Source organism: Leptinotarsa decemlineata, unplaced genomic scaffold (genome assembly GCF_025532065.1).
Source record: "Leptinotarsa decemlineata unplaced genomic scaffold, Ldec_3_MD MMD2_tig00026336_RagTag_RagTag, whole genome shotgun sequence".
In the NCBI taxonomy this organism is placed as follows: Eukaryota; Metazoa; Arthropoda; class Insecta; order Coleoptera; family Chrysomelidae; genus Leptinotarsa; species Leptinotarsa decemlineata.
In genome coordinates this window covers 7247493-7269460 of record NW_027412692.1, presented here as the reverse complement: position 1 = coordinate 7269460, position 21968 = coordinate 7247493, and the positions used below count along the sequence as shown (strand labels likewise).

General features: G+C 34.9%; 1 protein-coding gene across 4 annotated transcripts in view; it reads left to right on the top strand.

Annotated features, from left to right (window-relative positions):
* The window catches only part of LOC111503079 (glucose dehydrogenase [FAD, quinone]), a 38370-nt gene extending 17192 nt beyond the window's left edge, over positions 1 to 21178 (top strand). For all 4 annotated transcript variants that reach the window (XM_023157307.2, XM_023157299.2, XM_074183173.1 and 1 more), the window contains exons 2-8: positions 652 to 917; positions 5643 to 5772; positions 8865 to 9053; positions 10129 to 10309; positions 14915 to 15342; positions 17939 to 18341; positions 20865 to 21178. In XM_023157307.2, the coding sequence (XP_023013075.1) occupies positions 672 to 917; positions 5643 to 5772; positions 8865 to 9053; positions 10129 to 10309; positions 14915 to 15342; positions 17939 to 18341; positions 20865 to 21117 (1830 nt within the window). In that variant the 5' untranslated portion in view covers positions 652 to 671 and the 3' untranslated portion in view covers positions 21118 to 21178. The remainder of the gene's footprint in view (positions 1 to 651; positions 918 to 5642; positions 5773 to 8864; positions 9054 to 10128; positions 10310 to 14914; positions 15343 to 17938; positions 18342 to 20864) is intronic.
* The last annotated feature ends 790 nt before the right edge of the window (positions 21179 to 21968 follow it).

Sequence of the window (21968 nt, the reverse complement as noted above, 5' to 3'; positions counted from 1 at the left end):
TTGATGTTACTTCCCTATCGCACCCCCAGAGCATGTCACCAATTTTTTTTTAATGGATCCCCCTGTATTGTTTCGCATTATCAGATACTCCATGATGAGCAGATTTCAACAAAGTAAAAAACATATGATCTGAAGTTTATGGTTCTGGAGCTACAAATCATTTGTGTTAAAAGCGAGCCACACTGAATAACTTTTGGAACAATGATTTTCAGGAAAAATAAAAAACAGGTCAACAATTATACGGGAGCCTCATGATATTATCTCGCAAATAGTTCAGTAATTGGTCATATGAAAATAATTATCGTTTCCTAATGAAGATATATATATACATTGTGTATATACACGGCGGGTATTAATAGATGAATATGGCTGGTCACCCTCAAGGTACCTGAAGAAGCTCTAATGATGGTAATGTATGTTATAAGGGTCCATGTATATTATGATATACTAGAATTCATACTATTGCTACATAAAAGACAATCTGTCAATGATGATGATTCCTTGGATCAAGAAGTATGATGATCAATCGTGGGTTCACAATTTTGAAAAACAAAAGTCCCTGCTATTTACGAAATTCCCAAAAACATCAGACTACATTTTGAGCATTTTGACATGGGTATTTTTCAAGAATTCTTTTTTTTTTGTTTCAAGCTTCTACTTGGAAAACGAAAATGAGCGGAGTAGGCGGTCCACAATTTTATGGCCCTCCTTTTGCAGCATCATGTCCTGGTAGCAGCTTTGTTCTTTTTATGTCCTTGGTGGACTCCATCTTCAGAAACATGCCAGATGTAGATGACTCATATCACAGAGTGAAGCCAAAAACACGTCCCGATGAAATATATGATTATATTGTTGTTGGAGGTGGGGCAGGTGGATCAACGGTGGCAGGACGGTTAGCGGAATCAGAGAAATATAAGGTATGTACTGTTAATCCACAATGTGCCAAACAAGCAGAGGCCAGGATAAAACTGAGGGATGAAAAATCTTGACATGAAAACTCCGTCAGTCCTTTCAAAATAACTGCTTTTTCAACAAGTATTAAGTTGAATAAGGTATCGTTAGCGTTAGTGTTCCGCCAAAACTTTCTGAAGAGGTGAAATATTTCAGCACTACCCTCGACAGGAAGCTAACAAGAAACTCTTACCTACAGAGTAGAGCAAAAAGAGCATATGTGGCTTATGAGCAATGTCGGAGGACAGTGGGATGCGCAAGGGGTCTTTCACCCCGTGTGGTTACCTGGATCTACACTGCAATAATAGGATATATGTTGACGTACGGAGCCATTGTATGGGGACCGACAGTTCTACAAGTAACGACCATCTAAAAATTATATCAAATACAGCGATTGGCTTGTTTGAACATCACAGGAGCCATGAGAACAACACCAACCGCGGCAATGGAATTAATTACTGGTCTGACCCCTCTGAACCTGTACGTTAAGGAAATTGTGTTAATGGCCATGTTACCATTGCGCACGGCTGGTATAAACCTCGAAGTAGGAATGGGTCGATTGGGGCTGAGCCTATGGCGAGAAGCGCTTACTGCGCAACCTTTGCTGCAGGCAGCCAGTGATGAAATTGAACCCAGGTTTGTGTTTGATAAACCCTATAAAATGAAACAGAACACAGAGTCAGATGCTACAAATGCAATACGTATATATACGTACGCCAAAGAAGGCTCAGGATGTGGAGTTTACTCCAGATCACTGAGCTTAAGGATCAATTGGGGAATGGAAAAAATACCAGCGTGGTTCAAACAGAACTGGCTGGTATCTCAACCTCCACTAAAGTAATATCTAGGAGAGGATTTTCTGACAAAAACATAACAATCTGCACTGATAGTAGACAAGCCCTATTAGCCTTGAACAGGCAGTGTTACTTCAAGGTTAGTACTAGAGTGCCACCAAAATTTAGCCCAAGCCTCGATAGATAATAACATTATCCTGGGGTGGAGGGCACGACAGGAGTAAAGGTAATCGCATTGTGGACTCTTTGGCCAAGGAAGCGTCAGGACTAAGGATTTTAGGACGCAGTGACATCTACGGCCTGATGATTTCGACAATTGCGGAACTAGCAAAACGTCACACCCATGCTCCATCCCTAAAGAGATGGGATGGAATCAAAGGATGCAATCTTGCCAGGATCATCCTGGGCGACCTTGGGTAGCTGACGCCGAAGAAATATCTGGCGATGACCAGGAAAAATCTTCGCTTAGCGGTAGGATTTCTGACTGGCCACTGTTAACAAAGGAAACACCTCCATCATATGCGGCTAGTGAACACACCTCTATACAGGATGTGTGAACAGGAAGATGAAACTGTCAGGCATGTCCTATGTGAGTGTCCGGAGTTGTCGTCAACTAGACAGTGTATGTTTGGCAAGTCTTAGCCTACACCTGCCGATATAAAGGAGATGTCTTCCAGTGACCTGTCCACCTTCCTGGAAAGGACAGAATGAACGATGACCTAGGAGGACAACTCCTCGGGAGGATGTACAATGGGTCAAATGTGGCCTAAATGCTGTGGGCCTACACTCACCCTTACTACTTTACAGATAAGAGTGTCACTCAATCAATCGGTACCCACTTATACAATAACAGTTGTTTCCCGCTGTTTTACCCGCATTAACGTAGGAACCTCCCCTTTGTGTATTTCAATACATACATTACATTCATCCATTCTTACAAACTCTACGCATTTATAATATGTATTTCAGTGTATTTCATCTTAATACTCTCAGTTTTTTTTCTGATGCTATTCAATATTGTATAAGTAAGTACCTATTGATTGACTGACACTCTATTAACGTACAGCCGAAGCTACTGAACCTGAAATCTTGAAATATGCAGGTAGGTTCTTTGTATAGCGTAAATAAGCATCAAGAAAGGGGTTTAGAGAGTGTATCGAATTTCGTCAGTTTTGAAGTTGGAAACCTGAGGTTTTGGGTTAATAAAAAAATATTATAACTATTTGTTCAAAATGGTTCGTTACGAAACTAAATGTGACAAACCAAATTCTACACGGGGGAAGCCGAGAGCAACAACTAGTATATGATTTTTGAAATTGATGTAATTCAGAACTCGTTCAATATTGTGGATGTTGTAATGAGGATTCCAAACAAGAGATAATAATTCGAGGTAGGGTAATGCGTTGATTGAAAATATGAGAAGATCTGAAAAGAAAGGAGCATTTGCAAATCGGTGAAAATTATAGGAAAAATAACTGCTAACAAAACCATTGGAAGAAAATTGGCGATTTTGAAGTGAGTTTTCTGTAGGTCGATTGTATGTGAGAATATGTTCAATTTCATGATAACTGAACATAAATTGAAAATGTTTAATTAGGTGTCATAATTCCCGGGAGATAAATCTATTTAAATAGAAAGAAATTTAAAGCAAATGAACTTCAAACGTTCCAGCCAGTCTCGATATACCTACACAGTAGATTTAATGGACTGAAGCCTATCAGAAAACAACTATTCCCCTGGCTAATACCACGAAGGGCGTTGAATTATATCCGACAGGCATCAGTGCAGTAATCTTCACAGAAAATTTTTTGTATATGCAATTGGCAATACAACTGAAAGAGTCGACCTTCAATTCTGGAACGGGCACTTGCAGACCGGTTTCGGGCTTATTAGCCACTCATCAGTGCAAGATAGTGACCATCATCGACACAATTGAAAATCGGAATTCTTTCAGAGTATTTCATTCCTCTTCCGAAGTTGGAGCGAACATCACAAAATGTCACTCCATCTAGTGGACGAGGTACTAACCAACTGCACATTCCTCTGCATAAGGAAGAAAAACTTCAAACTTCAAGCATAGCCCACTGACTAATAAGAAAGTAAATAGGAAAAAAAACTTTTCTATAATGTTTGTTAAGACAATGTATGGGTATTAACGAATATAGATTTATTTTAATGGAGATATTTTTCAAATAAAACCCAGAAAATATGAATTGTTGGAATTTCACCAATTGTTTGAATATGTTTTATTCATGTATTTTTATTGATAATCAGGTAATCACTAATGATAACACAAAAGTAATCAGCTACATGCTGAAACATCTACGTGCATACATTCCTAACATAGTTTGAAATCTAGTAGTTTGTAATTGATAGTTTGAAATTGTGGATATTTAGTACAAACCGAGTCGCAGTACATAAAATATTCATGAACATCACTTAGGTTGAATTGATGATGCAGAAAACATACTTTTTTTTTCTTTGAAGCGACTGTACAACGACAGATCGTTGGTATTTATTTTAACACGCATATCAAAATTAAGAATAATTCTAGCTTGAATCTAAGATGAACGACTAGATTTTCCATACACCTCCATGATATGGATATCAAATGAAAGGGTTCAAGCTAAAAAAATTCAAAATATCAGAACACAACATAGCTGGCATACTAATTTTTTTGGAGTTATAGTGCTGGAACAAATATTGTAGGGACCGATAATGTATCAATGACTCATTCAATGAAATGAAACAGACTGAGGAATAAATCTAGCGATGAAAACTTCAAAAATGAATTGATCTTGACAAAAATAATTCTAAGAAAATATAAATGTTTTTCATAAAATAGGTAAATGTCACAACAGACTTTTATATCATATGAATTGTTCAATGTAAAAAATTGTCGTGTTTGAATCAATTCAAACACGACAATTCTTCTTCTTTTCAGAGCATGTTGATGAAAATTTGATTTCAATGATGTATTTCAGCATTAACTTATTTGCCATGGATCAACCAGGAAATTTGACATCGATGCTTTTTATATGGGAATGTAGGCTTTTACGGCTAGCGGGTTTTGCCGTGGTTTTCTTCGGTTATAATCTCCAAACGTTTCAACTGCAACTGCGGAAGTCATCTTTAGTGACCCGTTTTGATAAAACAATTTCATTATTCACACGTGTTGTTGAATGCTATATCAATCCATGGTGATTTGGCAAATCAGACTGAATAAAGCTTTAACAAGATGGCCTTTATCAATTGTCAAAGTTCGGAAGTTTCTGTTTCTTTATAAAGCATAAACACACTGGTTCATTATGATTGGCATCTAAAATGACTCCAGGAAATTCCAAACCAGGGTAACAATAATACCTCGCTTTCATGATTGCAGATCATTCCAAAAGGATTGGCTTGCAATATCGGTTTTGTACCGACTGACGGGAAATTCAGTTAGTATTCAGTTCATGTATTTGAATACGATAAAATGACCATATATTTTCAAACTTTCTTTGAATCGTAGTACCGGTTGACTGGTCCATTTTTCTTCAACCAATAGAACAAGAAAAATACAAATTTTTCTTTCCATGGAAAGAACGAATGATATCAAAAGTTGATCCAAAGCAAGCACTGCTCTTGAACACCAGAACACAGAACACCATCAATCAAGTTGCTGGAAGTAGGCATTACGTTGACAGTTCCAGAGTTAAATCAAATAAAAACACATTTTTAAGGTTTCTACTGCTCAGGAGTTTCCTATTTTTTTCGACCATCATCAACTGGTTATGTTGGGGGGACTTGTTGGACACTCCATAATAAAATCGGTAATTCATAGAAAATTTGCAAAGCAACGGTTGACAGTATATGAACTTAGCTTACTTCAATCCACAATTCCTTATTTCTTTTCAGATTCTTGTAATCGAAGCTGGAACTGATGAACCAACTGTTATGCAAGTGCCGGCTCTGAATTTGGCGTTTGGTAACAGCAATGAGACATCTTGGGGTTACAAACTCGATCCGGAACCTGTTGCTTGTAGAGGTAACGAATACCTACATGTTTAACACTTATTTTTTGGTGTGGTTCGAAAAATATATAGTATTGATGATAATGACAAACCATCTGAAATTGAACCAAAGCTAAGGATAGGATTATTGTATATTCTTTTAGTTTAACCTATCAATGAATTATGAATCGACTGACTCGTTACTTGATGAACATCATCAACACTTATCCATAATGATACTCACACAATTTTAATTTTTAAAAGACAAAATGACATTTTACATGAATCCTGTGAAAGCTGACAGAAGATTGATGCTCTTATATGTCTTTTTCCGATCAGTAAGTACTGTTTTGTTGATCAGTTGGCTTAAGAATGTCACATAATGAAGTATATGCACAAGCCAGTACTGTTTTGTTGATCAGTTGGCTTATGAATGCACAAGCCAACTGATCAACTATGCAACACTCTTAGATCGGCCAAGGTTTCTGAAATCAGCCGCCATTTACAGTATTTCATGGCTCAGTTTACATAGGAAGTGAATATTACTGGAGTTCTGTCCCAACAGCAAACCGTTATTTCCAACACCTAGTTACGTGTTTCAATCACCAAATGTTCATCTCCAAGAGGAAGATTAAAGTAAATCTACATACAATGTTGTTTCTATCAATACCGTAGATACATCTGCTAGGTACCTGCGTCTCAATTGAGTGATCATCAATATGGCTTTCGGAAACATACGATGGAAGGCCACATACTATCGTATGTCACCCATATTTGGAATAACGCAATCGAGGAGTATGGAGCTATTGCGCTTGATATTTCTAAGGCCTTTGACCGTGTTTGGAATGAGGTTCCAATATATTGCTTTGCTGACGACAGCACACTTGTCTCGTCATTTCATTTCCAGGACATCGGCTACGGAGGCACATCTTCACTGCCAGTAGGAAGTTGCATATCTCAATAAGGATCTAGATATTCTTTGAATGGTTACTTGTCAAGACTCAAGAGGATGAACATTTCCTTGACAATATCATATGGACAGATGAGGCCAAGTTCACAAAAAATGGAGTTTTCAATAGACACAACAGTCATTATTGGGCGCCAGAAAATCCCCATGTTGTCCGCCAAAGGGTTTTCAAGAAAGATGGCAATTCAATGTATTTTGTGCCATAAAGAATGAGTCAATTTTTTATATCGAGTTTTATGATGATAATTTGAATGCATCAAAATATGAAGAATTACTGGATGGTGGTCCACCCCATAATTCTCATTCAGTCAGCGAAGCTTTACCCGAAATCTTCGAAGATAGATGGATTGGTAATAATGGACCTCTTCGTTGGCCTCCTAGAACACCAGATGGCAATCCATTAGATTATTTCGTGTGGGGTTTCATTAAAAATATGGTTTACTCTACTCCAATAACAACAATAGAAGATATGAAATCGAGAGTTACAACTGGTTTCAATAGTTTGACTCCAGACTTGATCAGAAGCGCTACACATGACAATCTTATGAAGAGATTACATGTTTGTTCAAGTAGAGGTGGAGATGTGTTTGAACATATTCTGAAATATACTGACGATTAAATTAACTCATGAATTTACGGGGTTTATTATTTTCAGTTCGTGTTTCAGCGTTAGTAAAACTATTGTTTGAAGAGAAGTTTTATTCGATGGTTGAGGAGTATTTTAATAATTATCCTTTCATTGTATCATCTGTGACTAATTGAGAAACATCAAACGAAATCTGTTTTACAAAAATGAGTGATGAACAAGGAAACCATGTCAATTTCCGTTTGAAGCAGTTTATCTCGAAAACGGTTCAAAATAGAAATAGTATTATCTGAACAAAGTTAATCTAAAATTGGATGTAGAGCTCAAAAATGTTGAAATATACAGGGTGTTACATTTGAAAAAATTGAGTTCCACTCATTCTTTCATGAGATCAAAGTATCTGCATTTTTTGAAGACCCTGTATGAAGCAAATGGAAATATGACTCAGAGTGAAGATCCTCATAGTATCACTCCACTCCATTTCAAATTTGATTGTTTTAGTGCAAGAGAGTTCAAGATTATCAGCATTTATAAAAGTTCATGTTTGGTAAAAAAAATATCGAAATTAATTTATATCTTCTAAACAGTAATAGATAGGTATAGGGAAATAGTATATGAATTTGTTGACAAAGTGATAATGAATCATAATATGATTTAATATACGGGGTGTTCCATTTGAAAAATCAAAGAAGCCGCTACTTTATAGTAGAAGCGACAACGCCGCTTCATTTAAAATATTCAAGGCGTGTAGGTCATATTGATTTATGCATACTGTGGAATTTTCAGGTTGATCCGTTGAATAGTTTGCCAGAAACGGCTAATCAACGCTCATCATGAAAAGCCCTGTATTGTTACAAATGTGATGTCATATTCTATTTAATCATATGAAAGCTATTTTTCGAACATTGATAAGTTAGAATCACTACCAACATTGCACTGATAATGTTCATTTTCCTTTGCCTTATTTCAGCAGCAGTTGAAGTTGGGTTAGGTTAGGTTGGGCCCAAAGTGAGTGGGTCTATTCGGCCGCAACCCGCAAGGGTTTATTGTGGCTCACACCTATTCACACTCGACCAAATAAACCCAGCTTCTTAACGAAGCCGATTAGTTTGTATGGTGAGTGGTCTTTCAGGTCATATGGTAAGAGTACAGCTCTGACGAACTCTGAAAACCTGATTTGGTCCCCAGCGGGGCAGGCACAAAGTATATGCTCTGCTGTTCCATTATTATTGAGGTAGTCTGATAGTCAAGGTGCAAGATTTTCACCTTGATACCCGCGACAACCTTCCCATTTGAGGGTTTTTGAAGAGACGACTCAGTCGTTTCCTGACTGCACCACCAAACCTTTTTAGGTTCAGTTATCGGATCAGGAGTTGGGGAGTTGAGAAAGTCTCGCTCCTGAACTGAATTTACAGGGAGGTCAGTTGGAGTCATAAACTCGACATCTATTTCCTCTGTAGACTTGTTCCTGAATTAAATTTACAGTGAGGTCAATTGGAGTCGTAAACTCGACATCCATCTCCTCTGTAGACTCACAGCGAAGTTTAGATGTCATTTCAATTTTTTATTTATAGGGTCACCGCAAAATAGGTGTGCCTGGTCAAGGGCAAAAATGCTTGGGGGCTGTAGTTCTCATCACGGCTTGGGTTACGTTAGAGGTGTTCCGAGAAACTATGATGATTGGGAAGCTGCGGGAAATAAAGGTTGGAGTTACAAAGATGTTTTGCCTTATTTCAAAAAATCAGAAGGAAATTCGGAAGTTGGTAAGTGTGACAATTGTAGGATTCAGAATTGATTTCGTGTCTATTATTACTGAGTGTTCATATTTCTTCTGCTTGTACATCAGGAGGTCTGATTTGGGAAAAATTTAAACGAATCAAGCCCGATCCTAGAATTAACATATATTCTGGAAATACTCCTTCTTTATATTGATCAACAACATTAACTCATTCAAACATAAATTGAAAATTTGGATGCAAACCACCGGAAGACTGTTTTTTAGTGATATAGTCAACAACAAAATTTAATGAAAACATGACTTTTGTAAATTCTATATTATTCCATACTCTAATCTGAATATGATGAAATTTATGATTACGACAAAATGCCTCGATTGTGATAAAATTTTCTCGAATATGACAATCTCACTTTTAGTGTATTCAATACTCAAATTGAATAGTGAAGTTTCCGCTTTTGATAAAATACCCCGATTCTGACGCAAATTTCTCGAATATGACTCCTCATTATTTTCGTATATATTTTAGTTATAAGTGTTATCGTTATTTCGCTTTTACTGTATATATTTTAATTATAAGTGTTGTCAATATATTCAACTATTTTACCGTTTACGTATGTTTCTATATCATGCTTACTGAATATCAACTTACCTTTTCTCACTCACGCACAAGCAACCCCTTGCTTCTGTGAGCATATATGTCTATTATTCTATATTTATTAATTGTATTAATTTTTCTATTTGAAATAAACATTTATAAACGGAATCTTCAGAAAAGATTTTCAACAACTGATGTTGGCAATTCTAACAATATTGCTTGGGTAGCCACAAGCCGTGAAAATATTATAAAAATCCCTGACGTATCACAAAATAATTTGTTACAATACTAATACAACAAATAAACGGTAAACCTGGAAAAAATTAATATGAAACTTTGGTTTCGTCGTGCTTGAATAAATAAGACAAATACCATAACATATTCAATTATTCCTCTATTTTTGAAAAAACAATTCCTTGACTTCTCACACAGAACATTCTCAGAATAATGAGTATTCACTGTAGATCTCGTCATTATCAGTAATGGAATTTCACGCATTTTTTAGGTCGTTTGTTTTCATCAAGGTATCATGGAACTAGAGGACCAATGACAATAGAATCGTATAACTACCGACCTGAAATATTACCAGATTTTTTCGAAGCCGCTAAACGAGCTGGTTTTCCCATATCTCCTGATACAAACGGGGAACAGTTCATTGGATTTTCACAGATTCAAGGAAATATGAGGTAAAGATATCTTGCCAAACTCAAAGTGGTAATGAAAGAGTGTTGAATGCACTGTGCCCATTTTTGAATTTGTGAATAACGATTATTGATATTACCAACAAGCGTTTCCAAAATCGATATAGTATTGTATCACAACGATAAATAATAACCAAGGTAATGTTTGTCGTCATATTCAGAGCTAATTGTGAAATGAGTAGATGGAAATTGATTGAATCTTTCCAAAGTGATTGTAATTCCGAAATATACGATTTCCTTCCTTCCTATTCAAATTGAAAGGGGTATATTTTCTAGAAGAGATCAATTTTTGGAAAAGGATGGTTTTGGCTTTCTACTCCTTCATCTTTATACAAAAATTTAGAAATTAAGTATTCACGAAGTTGTATAGATCATGCGAAGGAGTAATTTTTAGAAAAAAACTGGAGAAAAAGTCTTGTCGAAACAACTACTTCCACATAAACATTGAATTACACGAAAAAAAACTTTCTTTACTATTGAATATTTCTGAGGTTTTTTCCCCAACACTAAACCGTTATTTTGCCACCTCGATACGTGTTTCGATCACCAAGTGATCATCTTCAGAAGGGAGATCAAACTGAAATTTGACACGTGTCGAGGTGTTAAAAAATGGATTGGTGTTGGAAAAAAACTCCGATAATATTCATTACTACACCAAAGGTTCCAAACAGTGCATCACAATTTCTTTACCACTACTTATATGAACATTGAATTATACAAAAAAAAAACCTTTTTCCTATTCAGTTTGTACTCGAAACATCCGCATGGAGATGAAGAAGTAGACGGCCAAAACTTTTCTCTCCTAAAAACTTTCTCTTGTTTTAACATTCGAAAAGATTTTTGTTAGGGTACTAAAAAAATTTTCAAATTTTGAAGAATGCAACATCAAACACATACTGGGGATCGCACATTTGATGAAGAATTTCAAGTTGTATGAATGAAATAAAAATAGGTAAATAGTAGTACTTACATGCATTAATTTTTTTTCATTACACATTCATATGCTGTATACATATAATAATGTGAGGAGCAGCTATATTCGATTTTTCTCACGAACAATGTATCTTTTTTTTTTCATATCCATTACATATATTATTTCAACAATAAAGTTCCGAACAAAAATTTGAATCCGGATTTGGACTTTGAAAAAATAACAAGATAATTCACTCAGTCATCACCCGAAGACAATTGTGGATACTAACAACCGAAACGTCGTTCAGTAACTTGGCTTGGAATCTTTTGATTTTTATTTCCTTTTCACTGTTCAGTTTTCAATTTTTGCTTGTATTTTATTTTGTTGTAATCTCATTTCAGGTTTTTTTTTGCTTAATATAATTGTTATTTCCAACTATTCATTTTAATTTCATTGATTTTTTAAGGGCTTTCAAATCATTTTATATCATATTAGACAATTAAAGTCTGAACTAGTGAAATTCACCATGGAACATCGTCAACCATATTAAAAAAATAATTCACCTCAAAACAAACCCTGTATTTTGAATCTGTATAGTTTTGAAAAGAGCAGAAAACTAATGTTACTTTCCTGATAATTTAATTCAAACTTTCACATATTCCAATGAAAATTTCAATTGTAAATTTTGATTGTTTTTCCTATTACAGATTCATATACATATAATAAATGCTTGCAAATCATTCAAAAAATTGTAATATGAATGTAACATGTTATATAATTGTTATTTGCACCATCATTCAATTACTATTTCCATTATTCACCGATAACCCCATGGAGAAGATTTTTGATGAACGTTTAAAACAAAATTGAAATCGATCTAATATTTGGCGAAGGCGACAGGTACTATGAAAACTTTGAATTCAATCGAAGATATTTGAAATTCTTTTCCACAAAAGATATTTTTCGAAACCACCAATCGTGTTGATCTGGAATGACTTGCAGACAATTCTCATGCATGTTAGCCCAAATGAGATCAAATTCTAATTCTTCGTTGATGAAATCTGGAGTATTGCTCATGGCCAAGAGGAAATTGTTGTCCAGTATTGTCCATTTGTCCAGAAACTGTTTTTCTCTATGTTGAATTTACTTCACAACAGAAATTCACTCTGTGAATGCTCGTTTCTATCTTCGTTTTTATAACAATGTTATCATCTTCTTCTGTACTGAATCAGGCATAACATTTATTTTCTCACATAGTTTGCCAATTCTGATCCGTTGGAAATATTGACGGGGCCATTTAACATACTCGTTTTCGATTTCTCTAAAGTCTATTTAATACTTAGGATGTATTCCATTTCTGCGAAACTCAAATTTTAGTACCCATTCAGGAGTGTATAATTTTGTTTCAGGATATTACATCATAAATAATGTAAGAGCATGTTTTCTATAGTGAGTTTTCGTTAACTATATGCATACGTGTGGATGAGATATTGATCGTGACAAAACGGTGATAGTGGAGATGGTTTGACATTTTTCGTGTGTGTGTTGTTTGCCTTTTCGATAATATATGCCAAAATCCAACAGAACTTTTTCACTGGCTCCATCTGTTTTCTTTATCTTTATATACTCATCTGTCAAATCCGTTGTATTCTCTCTCGTGACTTTTGTGACATTGATTCCGATACTGCCTCAGTTTCGCTTTTTTCCAGCTTAAAAAACAGTATTAGTTTTTTCAAAGCAGAAATAAAAAAATCAGTAATAAACAAATCTCAAATCGAAGTGTTAAGAGTAATAGGAAAAAATTGAAAATTGAATTTATCCGTTGATCGAAAAAAAGTTCGAATGTAGTACTGATTTTCTCACTCCTAGTTCCATGACTTATTGAGAGCATACAGGCATTAGTTCGAAGTAAACGATATTGTGCTCAGTTAAAGTTGTAGGCACTCTCAAAGGCCAAAAAAAACCAATACGTAGAAAAGAACCGGCTGCGAAATAGTCCACGTGGATTGAATAATTAGCGGTTCGTCTTGGATAATTTTTACTAACCGAGTTTTATGATTGGCTGAATAGTCATAAAATTAAATTTGAACTCAAGTTACGGTTACGAATAGAAATCTGGAATGCGGTGATGGTTATCGCCGTCGTGTTCAGTTCGGAAATTGATCGCTATTTGAGTGTTGAACTTCGATATTGGTGCAGTTATAGTTAGTTAAAATTTTTGTTATCTGTTTAAAATGTGGCGTCCTTGGACAAGTACTAATAGTAATAACGAGTGTGATGACAACGCAGACTTTTTTCCAGTGTAGTGATTCCAGTAGCGATGGTGAACACTGCGAAAGAGAGATACCAGTGAATAAGATTCAGCTGCATTTTTATATTGAAACACAGAGAAAATGTTTCAATGTATATAAAAATACACATCTCAAGTTTGGTTTCGAGGGAAACAAACTATTACAAGCAACATCAGATTTGACCGAAATTCCTTTCTCAACTGTACGTTAAATAGTCAAAAACAAACCTTATGAATGCAAGATGCGATGTGATACAGAATTAACAAAATCTTTAGTTGTTCATCTAATAAAACAAAACTGTTACAAAAGCAGTGAGATTTCGACAACTGAAATCATAAGAAAAAAATTGAATACTTCCGACAATAACGTGAGCTGCTGTTACAAAACTCGTCAGAATTGGATAAAGAAACTAGGATTCAGATTCAAAATAATAAACAAACGTCAAGCAGTTATGAAAAGCAGAAGAATAGTGGAATTGCGTAACGAATACTTAGAACAAATGACTAAATATAGACAAGAACAATGGCAAATTTTCTGTTTGGATTAATCTTGGTATGACACTCACGACACAGTTACGAAAGGGTGGACTGATGGTTCGAGAATGTGTACGCTTAACATGCCTACAAACAAAATTTGATAAGAAGATAATAGAGCTAATTGAAGAAAAAGTATCTAATATTACCGGAGAAGACTGGCAGAGAAGGATTAAAAAAGTAATTTTAGTTGAAAAAGACTATACACTATATGGACATTTCCATAATAATGGTGGAAATACATTCATTTTAGATTTGAATGACGACAGCGATAGTAAAACAGAGAATATGGAAGAGGAATTATGAGAAGCTTCCGAAGAAAGTTAGAGAAGTGTTTTTGAAGCGATCGATTGTATATAATATGTGAGTGAGTAGTATTCAGAAGTATTCTCAATTATCACCCTGTTATTTGAATCCCTACTTATCCACTCATTTATATAAACGAAATATTTATTATATATTATTATTATTTATATTTTTGATATAATCAGAAATGAATACAGACACTAGTTAGCTCCCTCATTAAATTATTAAATGGGAGCTGTTGGAAGGTAGGTTGTACTATATCGTTTACTTGAACTATACCCAACATTTTGATTCACGATTTTGCTTTATGAACATTCTGATGAGAAAAGTCCATTATGATTTTCATAACTTGTGGTCTGGTCTTGTGAAAGTTTTATGAACAATAAATCTATTTAACGATAACTGCGTAGTCTCATTTTATGAACTAGAAGTGAAGTTACCAATAATTACAAGTTATAATTGAAATGAAAATCAGTATCTTGAATTTGCCATTATAGGGCCAAATTTGCATACTGTTTCTTAACACAATAACATATCTTTCTTTCAGGAAAGGTGTACGAGTAAGCTGCGCAAAAGCTTTCCTCAGACCTCACAGAAACAATCCGTATCTTCACGTTATGCTGAATTCGACCGCTACCAAAATCATCATCAACAAAGACAAAGTAGCTGTTGGTGTGGAATTCGTATACAAGAAACAATATTTCACCGTGATGGCAAGAAAAGAGGTTATCCTAGCAGGTGGAATCGTAAATACTCCTCAACTACTTTTATTGTCAGGAGTAGGACCAAAAGAAGATCTAGATCGAGTTGGGATCAAACAGGTGCATGAGCTACCCGGTGTTGGCAAAAATTTAACCGATCACGTGTCGGTGGGTGTTACACTGGCACTAAAGAAATTGAAGAATTATAACGATTTGACTTGGAATGCAGTCCAACAATATCAGAAGAATCGGGGAGGACCATTATCCGCTCCGGGTAAGGATCTATAAACAATAACTCAACTATAATCATTTTCTCATATGATTATAAACTTTCAGATAGTTTTTTTGAAGATCAAAAATCAATTTTGTTCATTTGATGACCACAGATACAGATCTATTGACATTTTTCAAATCAAATGACAGGTTGTATGGATCATCTTGATTCAGTGGCAACCAGAATTCAAAAACAAAGCACCATGTCTCTCTAGCGTTAAGTGCATTAAGATAACATCTTCCCCACACTGTAACTGTGAGCTAAAATCTCATTCGTCCACCCACATTCACTTCCAAGTGGTCCTCCAGCGGCTGCTTGGCACAGTAAGATTGCAAGCTGACAAATCTGACCTTACGTGGTCGGGAGTCAGCTTCTGGTGCTTTTACTCCCTTATATCTGATCATTTGTAAAACCTGAAACTATTGTGTGCAGTATGTGTGTGTGTGTGTCTTTATTAGAACCAAATTGTGTGTCTGTGTGTGTGTGTGTGTATCTGTAAAAGTTTTTTATACCTACCCGAACCGCCGGACGCCGACTCTCGGGGTGGTTTCAGATTCTCTTTCTCCGCCTCATGTGCTTGTCTTTCTCGTAAAGCACGAATGCATTGTTGGACTCAACTGTCCTTGAAGAAGCATGATTATAAAATGGCAATGATATATCCCATTACAAGCACACCATCTATGGTATGAAGGCAGATAATTTGAAATGAAATATAGATACTTTAAGAACGTTTAAAACGGAATGAATCTGAACTGATAACGTGAGCATATCTTGAATTTTCATACATCTCTCATTCAGGAGGTGATCGACTTACGTTCACAAATTTGAAAGACGCCAAGGATGCAGAACCAGTTTTTACCAAATTATATCAATTCCCTTAAATTTGCAAGGAAAAGTGGAACGAAAAATTAATAAACATCAGAAATTCAATTATTTTTTTCTTCTATCTCTTCTTTGTCACCGCCAGTTTGGGTTGTCAAAGAAAATACATTAATGACTTTTCTGACAATCTAAAAAAAGTTGTAACATGTGGCAGTGTTTCATTCATATTGAAATCTCTAATATAACGAGATTTGTTTCTTGGGATAGACAAAGAAAGAGTTCAAGTTGGTTGAACTTATTGTAGATAACAAGTACTCATTACCAATGATATCATACCTTCTGGACCAACTTGTCAAATATGCATACTTCTCCACGTTCGATCTTGTTCTCTGGTTTCAATCGAATTGAAATCGATAACATAAAGATTTTCAAAAGTGTATTTATCCTACAAAATGGTCATCACGAATTCCTCAGGTTGACTTTTGGCTTGAAGAATGCTCCATTGATGTTTCAGAGCGTGATGAATATATTTCAGTTGAGAGTCCAAAATGTACTTTTATTTAATGAATGCAGTGCATTTATAGTCGTCTGTTTAATGTTATGGAATGTGAGAATTATTGAATCTTTGTTTTTTGCTTCGTGATTCTTATATTTTTCAATTCGAATTTCATTCGATTCTTTGTTTGATTTCGTTTTCAACATACGTGACTTCTATAGTGAGGTCATCAATTTTGGTAACGAACAAGGAGAAATATCCGGTCTAAAATATACAGTGGCTGGGTCTGATAATCCGGTCCTTCTGGTGGGTAGTTGATAAACGAGACTGTTACTCTGTGGTGGATTAACCGTTGCCACTTTTTCAACATTTTCATCGGTTGTTGATGTGTTGGGACGTCCAGCGCCAGCGTCATTTACATCTTCTCGACTTTCTGTGGGAAGGTTGGACCATTTGTAAACATATTTCTGACTTAGAGTACAATTACTGTATGCTACTGTCAAGATTTCGAGTGTTCTTTTGAGCACTTAATTTCATTTTTTAAACAAAATTTGATGCAAATTCTTTGATGAATTGTTTTCGATAGCAGAAAATCGCCGAACACCTGAAACATTCTTAATTTTATGTCTTTTACCAAGAAACTGAACATGCTAAACAGCTGAAACTGTGAACATATGTACGAAACGGATGTACAAACATGAAAAATCTCTGATCGAATGTACATAATCTGCGAATTGAGCATTCTCCTCATTTCTTGAACATTCTATTCATATAGGAAGTTCTGGTTTGACACTACCAGGAAAAGAATCAATTCTGGAGTCAATTGAAATTAAAGGTATCGTAAACAATGGTTCAAAATAATATTTTACTCCGAATAATCAGTAGTCAGCTTATGATGATGTTTGACAATTGTTTAAAAGTGAGCAGTACTCCTACGGAGACATTATCTGTGGGATCTGTGGGTTTCATTCAACGTGTTCTGGAGAACGGTCATTGAATGTTTCAGTTTTTATTTTGGGAGTCTTTTCACTCAATGAGCATTGACGTTTTCTTTCGAAGTCTCGAACTCCTGGAAAACATATTCATCAGAAGAAAAAAACAGACAAAATGAAATACTGAGTAATTTGAAGACATCATTATAAATATGAGATTAGCATTTGTATTTAGAATATATATACGTCAGCTATATAACGAGAAATATTATCAAATTTATCTTCTTGTACTGAAGTGAATTCATTCACGCAACAGTAATCCTTCTAATGAGTCGTTGCTTTATAGGATTGACCCAGCTCTTTGGAAGATTTAATTCAAAATATGCTGACAAAAAAGGAGATAATCCTGATATGCTGTTTATGAGTTACGGTTTCCAAGCTAAATGTTCTCGAACTGGCCAAGAACATGAGCTTGAAGACCCAGAGCATCCCGATGCTCCAAAAACCATCAGAATATCTCCTACACTGTTGCATCCCAAAAGCAGAGGCTATATTTCGTTGAGATCGAAGGATCCTTTGGAAGCACCAATTATCGTGGCAAATTATCTGACTGAATCAGAGGATCAGGAGAGATTATTGGAGGCTGTAAGAACTTTACTTCGGATATTTGAAACTACCACGTTATTGAAAGATAAATACGGATTGGAACTGAATAAAACAACGTATGGTGATTGTTCTACCAAACACAAGTGAGTATTTTCACAGATGAAGTGGGGTATGACTATATCCTTATTGAAGTTGATGTACGCTTTTCTATATTATGAAACAGTCTGTTGATTGCGTTATTAAAATTTTGCGTTCATAAGATAAGATAAGATATATTTTTTTAAGATATATATTCCATCTTTTTAGGTACACATGATGACAGGTCAATATAAAAAACATAAAAGCTGAAAGTCGAAGATAATTGTAGAAATATATACAAATGCATTCTCATTAATTCAAAAAGTAATATGAAAAAAAAAACCATAACTCACTTTTCTTTATGATTTAAAAATTCACTAAGTGAATAAAAATTATTATCCAATAAAAATGTCTTCAATTGTTTTTCAAACTTTTTGTGATCAGGAATATCTTTAATTTTTCCTGGAAGGTGTTTGAAAGCCATTGCCCCGGCATATCTTGGCGATTTTTTGTATTCCGTAAGATTACATTTTCCAACATGAATTTCATGGTTTTGTCTAGTGGGTTAATTGTGTTTTTCATGAGATCTAGTGAATGATGACAAATTTGAGTGGATGCAAGACAGTAATTTATAAAGATAGATACCACATACCGTCAGAATTTTATTTTTAAAAAAGGTTTCTCTACATGATTCGTTGTACTTTAGATGGAAGATTAATCTTACAAATCTTTTTTGGATAACAAAAACTCTTACTACTTCTACAGATTGTCCCCAAACCGTTATGTCATATACAGGAGAGTAATACAAATCTTGAGAGTTATTTTTCAGAGTCGCAAATGCACAGAACGTTTTACTGAGTTTTTGAAGACGAATTCGATGTGTTTTTTGAAGTCAAGTTTGCTGTCTAGTTGTGTTTCTAAACATTTTGTAAGAGGTGAGGTTGTCAAGAAAACCGAATCTATATTTAGATTCAAGTCATTACACTTACACAGCTTGCTGATGAATTCAACGCAAACTGCTTCAGACATTTTGTTAATAAGATGGTTTTTTTGACACCATACTGTGAAGTGAAGCTGCTAATTGCATGGGTTAATTTTTCTTTCAGGAGGGATACGTTCTCCACTATAACTATGACACTTGTAAAGTCGGCATACATGAATTGCATACCTAGTTGAATGAAACGGGGCAAGTTATTAACATAAAGAAGGAAAATAAGAGGTCCCAGTATTCCTCCCTGTGGCGTACCGATTTTGGTCTGCCGTTCTTCTGAGCACGTCTTATTAATTTTTACTCCAATTACTCTTTCAGTCATGTATGATTGAATCCAAATGTTGATTCGAATGCTCGTTTGAGGTCAAAAAAGATAGCACAACATTTAGTCTATCATTTGAATTTTCATGTATATATTGTATCATTTCGGCAGAGACAGTCTCGATCGAGAAATTCCTACGAAATCCATGCTGTTGGGAGAATATGATATCATTTTTATCGAGAAAAGGCATAATTTGTTCATATACGGATCTTTCTATCACTTTGGAGAATTTGTTCAAGACGCATTTTCCTCTGTAATTTCCTTCTCGCCTTTTTGGTGAACTGGAACAATCTTTGATATTTTTTGTGCTGTTGGGAATTTTCCTTCACATATGGATGCATTCATAATGTTGGCTAAGTGTCTAGAAATTATAGAGCTACTTTCATATTGTCCTTGCGGCGAGTACTTGCATTTAAGTGAGATTCAGTGGTCTGTAAATATCAAGATTCCTCATTGGTTTCTTCATCAAGCTGTTTGCAGCATATATTTTCACTTGTCGGTTCCGGAAATGTTGTTCAATCGTTTTGAGAAATAATCATTTTTTAAGAAGATCTGACGTGCTAGTTGAATCGAGTCCCTACATAGTGGTGCACAATTAACTGACAATAGAATTATTTTTGAGATGTTCTGTTTGTTTATGATTATTTCATTCGAAATATTTAAGTAATGATTTACTGGTTTCACACATTTCTTCATATTTGAAACTACGTTGAACCATTTCATCAAAATAACAATATAATGTGAAGTCAGCAGGAAAGTAATTTGATACAATGTTTTTAGGACTTCTTTCGATATGTTCTTCATGCTTTCGGATATTTTGAAAAGTTGAAAGGGTTACTTGAGACTGAATGCCATATATTTATAACATATAAATATTTTTGGAATTATGACGGTTATTGACAGAACTTTTGAAATAACTTCCTCTTCCTCCTTTGAATCACCCTGGGTATCACATCATCTCTTTCAATTTGTATGTTCGTATTGCTTCTAATACGTGTTGATTCTTTGTTTTCATATTCCATTTTTTCCGAAATGTACTTTTTCAAATTTTCCACTTCAATTCTCATTTTATATATATATATATATATATATATATATATATATATATATATATATATGGAAATTGACCATTGTATTGTTCCCGATGACAGTCACCTTTTTTCCCATTTAATCGTCTTCGATCTGTTACGGTTTAGAACATAGCAATGTTACCATATGATAAAAGAAACGGCCTGTATATTATTTTGTATTAATTTTCTTACATTCATCTTTCAGATTCAACTCGGATGGTTACTGGAAATGTGCAATGCTTTACCAAACACTACCGGGTGAACACCAAAGCAGTTCCTGTAGGATGGGACCGCCTTCAGATCGATTTGCCGTTGTAGACAATGAACTGCGAGTTTACGGAATCAAAAATTTGAGAATCGCAGATGCGTCAGTTATACCCTTTCCAATTTCAGGAAACACATTAGCTACGGTTGTGATGGTAGCCGAAAAAGCTGCAGATTTTATTAAGCAAAAGTAACTTGAAGAGACAGGAATTGAAATTATATGTATTTGATTAAATTATTGTTCAGGACATTTAATCACATTGTTTTTTTTTTCATTTTTCATTTCATGAAATGAATGAGAAGGTATTACTAGTTTACAGCCAATTCACGACTGTAATGCCAAAGGCAGTTCTTAGTTAATTTTTGGTCATTAAATGCGAAAATGATAGTAAAATTTTTCTAACACGTATAATTTTTGAGTTATGATTTTTTTTACAAAAATTTTATGAACACAACATTCCAAATTTGCCTTGTCCCTAAACTGAGGAAATTGTTTGAAATCTGGCAACACAGTGGCTCTGCCCAGTATTCGAATCTGCATCCGCTGCATCCGCCAAAAACGTTTTGTTACCTCCATTAGACATTAAACTGGGGTTAATGAAAAATTTTGTAAAAGTATTAGACAAAGAATAGGTATGTTTTTCCAAAATTAAGTGATGCAAAGCTCAAGGAAGGTATATTTGTTGGACCACAAATTAGAAAACTACTGAATGATCAACAGTTTGATAAAAAATTGAGTAATGTTGAATCAGCTGCGTGGAGTTCTTTCAAAAAATTGTTTCGAAGTTTTTAGGGAACAAATTACGAAACACTTGTAGAAGAACTACTTGAAAACTACTGCAGAATGGGATGTCGCATGTTTCTCAAAATCCATTTCTTGCACTCCCTTTTGAATATTTTCCCAAAAAATTAGGGTGCTGTCAGTGACGAACAAGGAGAATGACAATGAAGCAACTTTACCGAAGCAGATAGGATGCAACAAAGATGAGGGATTATTGTTGGTTCCTTATGTGGGATAACGATGAAATATATAAACGAAAATCAA